This window comes from Apteryx rowi, unplaced genomic scaffold (genome assembly GCF_003343035.1).
Source record: "Apteryx rowi isolate R43461 unplaced genomic scaffold, aptRow1 scaffold_98, whole genome shotgun sequence".
Classification (NCBI taxonomy): Eukaryota; Metazoa; Chordata; class Aves; order Apterygiformes; family Apterygidae; genus Apteryx; species Apteryx rowi.
This window is the reverse complement of record NW_020451293.1, coordinates 2312624-2318623: the sequence shown is the minus strand read 5'-3', so window position 1 is coordinate 2318623 and position 6000 is coordinate 2312624. Positions and strand designations below refer to the sequence as shown.

Below are 6000 nucleotides of genomic sequence, written 5' to 3'. Positions count from 1 at the left end.
GGCTCCCGGCTCCGCTTCGCCTGCCCGGCCGGCGCCCTCGCGAGCGACGCGCGGACGTTCACGGGCCTCTGGAGGACTTGGAGCCTCGGGACGGCGCGGGGGAGGACAGTTACGCGGATTTCTACGCAAAACAAGTTGTCGGCACGGATTTGTAAGGTCAAAGCAGAGACCACCACTTTATTTTGCTGTGCAGCGCTTAGCTGAGTAGGACTCTGGTCAAAGATTTGGCCTGTGCACTTACTACAGTAAAAATAATAATGTTTTATAACTGTTAACTGATAGATGTGTATATTGGAACCAGGGTAACTTTTATAAAGCTAAGTGATGTATACATTCCTGAGGTGAGCCTCCATTTTTAGTCTCTTTTAAGCCCGGCCATCTCCTTAAGAAAGGAAGGGAGAAGAGTGGTTAGGGGAGAGCACAGTTAATTCACGTAAACTGCTAATACTCACGTACATTTTTATTCAGGACTAAATGCCGAGCAAATGGACTTTTTGAAGTGCTTGGTTTGATCATCTAAGAGAAGGAGATCTTGCTGAGGATAACCCCCAGGTTGGATACCTTTCTAAGGCCGAACTCTTCCCTGATATGGAACAGAGTGGAGGTGACCAGGAATCCCAGCCAGAGAGTCACGCGGAGAGCAAGAGCAACCTAAAATCCTTGCCGGGGGGAGCTGCTCATGTCAAACTAGAGATAAAGAAACACGCGGTTACAGATGACTACAAACTCTCCAAACGGGTGCTAGGGTTAGGAATTAACGGCAAAGTATTGGAGTGTTTCAACAAGGAGACAGGGCAGAAATGTGCTTTAAAGGTATGTAGGCTTTTCTTCTTTCTATCCTTATTTATGTTTGGGAGACCAGAGTTCGCTTCTTAAATACCCTTAAAAACTGCTTGTTCTGTTGCTTAAATTTAACAAAGAGGGTTGCACGAAGGAGAACTTGAATCTGTGGTAACATTTGCTCTTGCTTGCAGTATTGTAGTGCAAACTTGAGTCTTTTCCAGAACGTTCTGTGTGAGTTTCAAGAAGAATCTATCAGTTGTGAAATTCTTGTGTTCATATTAAAAAACAAAAGCAAAAAAAAACAAAGAGGAGAGGCAGGGAGATGAGTGTCTAGGTCTGTTCTCTGAACAATTTTGCTAGGTTTTGAATGAAAATACTACGCAATACTTGGGAAGGAAACTATTTTAGATCTTGTGCAATGAAACAGGCCTAAACTGGGAAGTACTTAAATGTTTGTTAGTCATCTGACTTTCCCCTCTTTGAAGATTTATTGAAGGGCGTTATTGATTGCAGATGCAAACTTGACAGATGCAATTTATCATAAATATCTAACTTTGGAGGGAGGGTTTCTTTTGGCATTTTAACGGGCATTTTGAGTTGTTTACTGTCTTATTCTCTATTTTTGTGATCTGTTTCCAGGAGAGTATTATCTGGGAAAACACAGATAATGTCAGTATTGACAAATAAGATCAGTTGTTAACTAAAAACCAGTAGATATTTATGTTGATAAACATCACTTAAATAAACAGCGTGAAAAACATTCATTAGTGGATGTTAAGCTTACCTGCCTTTTGCTCTGCAATATTTGAACTTAAAAATTTCCCTGATGATTTTAGACCATATCAGTAGGGGAAAAAAGCAGCTCAAATGAGAACCAGGAGGGTTCTGTATTGTAAGTCTGAAAACAAGCTGAAGTAATAGTCAGGTGAGTTACTTAGGAATATTACCAAGCCCTTGCTGTAGTTATCTGATTAGCTTTCAGGTACTCTTCTGCTGCTTAAACCTTAAACTCTGCATATTTTTGGCAGATCTTCCGGTTGACCAATGACAGATTTGTTTTTCTGTCAAGGTCTGGACATGGTCTTACCTGTATCAAGCTAGAACTGCTCTCTCCAGCAAGGTTCTTGTACTTTGATACAGCAGACTGAAATACCTGGTATTTTGCAAAAGTTTGTCATGGGGAAACTGGAAGTTTGGGGAAGCAGATTGGGAGTACTGGGATTTTGTGCCTGCATAGGGGTGTGCCAGGCCATTTACAACTCTGAGCTGAGTCTATTAGTTGTATCCTTCTGTGAAAACAATGAGGAACAAGTGAGTTAATTCGAAGTGCTGTCAACACTGATTTCCATACTTGGCATACTGTGATGAAGGAAATCGTTAATACTGAAGCTCTTCCACTGTTTCTGAAGACTTCAGCAGGTTCAGTGTTGATTTATGTACCGTTCATATTGTAAAGGTTTTATCTGCAGTCATAAGGGCTGGAAGCTTTTTAAAATGTAAGTTACCACTCTAGAGCGCAGTCCAATGGCAATGGATGTGCTTTAGAGAAAATTCTGTAGCTCTGGAATCAAATAGAAAATACATTCCTATGGATACTAGCACCTGTAAAATACAGTTTTAACTCAGTGCTGAGTTAAGGAGTTGGGGAGGAGGGATAAGAGAGCTAAAGTTGCTGTATCCTGACAAAACGTCCTGCCTCTGATGAAGAGGAGGAACCTATAGTAGATCCTCTAATATCAGCTTTAAAACTTCTGTTTAGCACGAATTGAGTTAACTGACTTTTTCAGAACTTTTAAAATGTATTAGGGGTGGAAAAAAACCCTTACCAAACTGTAGTTTTGTCAGTGATAGGTAGTATATCACTGAAAGTGCATTAAATGTGTTTTCCCCTCTCTGCCTTCCCTCCCTCACTGCAGAATATGCATACCTGAGGAAACTACTGTTTTCTTCTGAAATGGCCAGAAATATTAAGATGTTTATGAGTTTTCTAGGGAGTTTAAATGGCAGATAATAGTTTTTCTTGCGTGTATGTATTTTTTGCCATTATGAGTTTAAGTGCAGAATAAAAAGTTAAATATGCAATTAAGTAAAACTGCCAGCAGCCCAGAGAGAATCTGCTATTCTCTCCAAAGATGGACTAATGAGAAGATTACCCAACAAGGAAGGATAAAAATTGTGTTAGGTTAATTGTAAAGAATAGAAAGATCATTTCCTAGCCCTTAAGATATTTGCAAGGATGAAAATGTTCCAAGGAAGTATTTCCATTGTTTCTTGAGAAACCTGAACCGTGCCATGCAAGTCTCTAACCATCTCCAGATGGGATTTAAGAGCAAACCATCCAAATAAAACAGTTATGGAAAAAACACGGGAAACTTGGAAAAATTGACTCAGAAACAGCTTCAGTTCACAGTTCTCTGTATAGGGACAGTAGGCCCTGGCATTTCTGCCTTGCCATTGCTCACGCTTCCTAGGTGTGATGGGCTGGGGTTATCGTGCACATACAGGAATAGAAAGAGGAGGCTGATGAAACTGTTGCAGAAAGACCCTTGGTCTGACAGGTAAAGAGAAGAGAAATGTAAAGATCGAACTGTAAGTAGAAGGGGAAAAAAGGATTGCTGGGTGGATTTTTCTATAGGTTGCTTGTGCAATATACATTGATATCTCCATATATGTGTGGACAAGTACTTCAACTGTGAGCAGTATGCTCACTGTAATCTGCTCCTGGAAAAAGAAAAACACCGGTCCTGTTGTTGAAGGTAAAATGTAATAGTCTGTTCCCCTTTACACCAAATTTACTCATTAAAGCAGCTTCTGACTTGGCAGATGGCACTGCTTTCTGCCTGCCGGTTTTCTTTTATATGGGAACAAAGCCAACACAGCCAGGATCTGGATAGAAATTACTCAATGGAAGGAATTTTAACTGAGGTACTCATGAGGAAAGGGCTTGAACAGGCAGAAACATTCATCCTTAGAGCCATGTGTCAGTCAAGCACTGCATACTGTAACTGGGAGGTCCCCGCTGTCTCCTTTAGTTTATGCCCATAGTTGGAACTAGTTAGAATTTCACTAATCATTTTAGAGTGGGAAAACACAAGGCATCCTCTCAAAGATGCTGCAAGGGCTCTAGCAGTAGCTTTGGTTATTTTTCCAGAAGTATTATGTGGCTTAGTTCACTCTGCTTGGCATTGTGATTTGCTACACATTTTAAAATGTGCTGTCAGCTTTGTTTCTGTTAGATTGAAATGCCACACGCACTGCTTTCCTAGTCCTGAAAATCTAATCTGGTTACTCACTTAGAAGCATAATGACATTTTGGCTGAACAGCCCTGTTTCCAGATAGTGAGAATGCATGGATTTAGAAGGGTGGAAGCGGAAACAAAATTGGTCTGTAGGACTGTGGCCTTCCATAAGGCAACTGTGTTTTGGTCTCTCTCTCCCTTTCAAATAGAAAACCTCAGCTCTCTTTCTGTGGTTGATCCAGAACTAGGTGTCAAGTGAAGTTGTAATTACTTTAGGCTGCCCCCTTCTGTTCGCTTTACCTTTTGGGGCTAAAATTTAACCTCCACTCTTTCAATGTTGTCAGCAGCCTGAATGTTATCTGCCGTTTTTCACACTCCACCCTCTTTTTAGGGAGAGAAGGAGACTGAAACAGCTGACTACCTGTGAGGATAAATGTGGACTCCTGCAACTTGCCTTCTTGTAAAAAGCCTACGGTTCCTTGCTTTCTTTACATTTTTCTTCCTTCATTACTCTTTCTTTCTTTTTTTGGTACAAATTCCTGTTAAATGACATCAAAATAATGTTTCAATGTATTTGATGGCCCACATTATTTTTGTGAAAGGTGGTAGAGAGGGTAGAGCCAGAGCTGGAATCAGGTAAGAAAAGAACAGAGAGCTTTCTGTTACTGGGGTATTGGGACTTTTCTGCATCTGCAGTTCCAAGATTTGGGTGGATGTTTCAGGCAGAGGATGTGAAAACAGTGTTATGTGTCCTTGACATACTTCTTGCCTTACATAAACAGATGTTGCCCTTTTCCAGGAGTAGAGAAGGGAAGGACAATTCAGACATAGCAGCAAAGCAAAGATTCTTGGAACTTCAGAAAAACAGAGTACATAGGTTTGTGAGTGTTTTGGTACTTTTGTTAAGAAAACTTTCCTGAATAACAATCTAGCAGTCATAAAAGCGCGTCTTCCTAAGCACCTCTGCATACACACCGTATACTGTGGCTGCTTTCTGGTCATCAGAGGCTGAGGAAGTGTGAATGGACCTGCTAGTTCATGGTCCTGTACACTAGAATAAATTGTGAGTTAAGCTGTGACCTGCCTCGTGGAAAATGTCTTGTGCTGCTAAGTGCCAGCAATACAGCGTACATAGCTTGCTGATTTGAAGGCACTTCTTAAATACCCTGCTTTTTGCCTGAAATATGAAGATGATCAAGGAAAGGAATTCAGCAGATGAGGAAGCAATGCATACAGTGAAAGTGAAAGTTATTTTAGGCTGATGATTGATTGCAGAAGAGGAAACGTTAACAAGTTTTTTGGATGCTATAGATTGCATTTTTAGAAGAGAAAAAAATTATGTCAAATCAGGAATGAAACATTTCAACATTTTTAGAATAAGGAAGAATGTTGTACTAAGCTAGAAGTGTGGTGGGAATTGAGGGAAACCAAGTGTAATTGCCAGTTAGCTTTTGTGCAGGTTGAAGGAGTTCTCACTTTTACTTGAGTGATTATGTGTTTCAGGAGGAATTTAGCACTTTCAAGTGAAATATTCTGTAGTTCCCTTTTACCTACCATGTTTTGCAACCCTGCAACCTATTTATACTGGTTTATCTCATGCTACAGTAAATTCAGTGTCAGTAACACAGCTGAGTATGAGTAATAAGCTCCAGGAGCTCTGTGTTGGTAGATCAAAACCAGATACAGTGTAGAATGAATATGAGTTCAAAAAAGTTCCAGTTAAATGGTAGCCCCCAGTGTATGGAAGAGTACCTGGAGTATGGATAGCATGAGACTGGTTGTTCAGTCAGTCCTTTAGTGCCAATCTCAGTGAAGATTATGTAAAAATGCATAAAATAACATTCAGTCAGTTAAAAAGTGGGTCGTTTCTACTGCTACAAGCATTGTTTTTAAACCAATAAGTAAATCAAAAGACCTGAGTCCTTTAGTAATTTGTATCTATCTGGGCCAGAATGGCACCTTCCAGGGTGTCATTTGG

The 6000-nt window shown here is 40.3% G+C and overlaps 1 protein-coding gene across 1 annotated transcript in view; it reads left to right on the top strand.

Moving 5' to 3' along the window:
* Positions 1 to 6000, top strand: part of MAPKAPK3 (mitogen-activated protein kinase-activated protein kinase 3) — a 131625-nt gene that overhangs the window by 83147 nt on the left and 42478 nt on the right. The window contains exon 7 of the mRNA XM_026055077.1: positions 469 to 813. Coding sequence (XP_025910862.1) covers positions 589 to 813 — 225 coding nt within the window. The 5' untranslated portion in view covers positions 469 to 588. The remainder of the gene's footprint in view (positions 1 to 468; positions 814 to 6000) is intronic.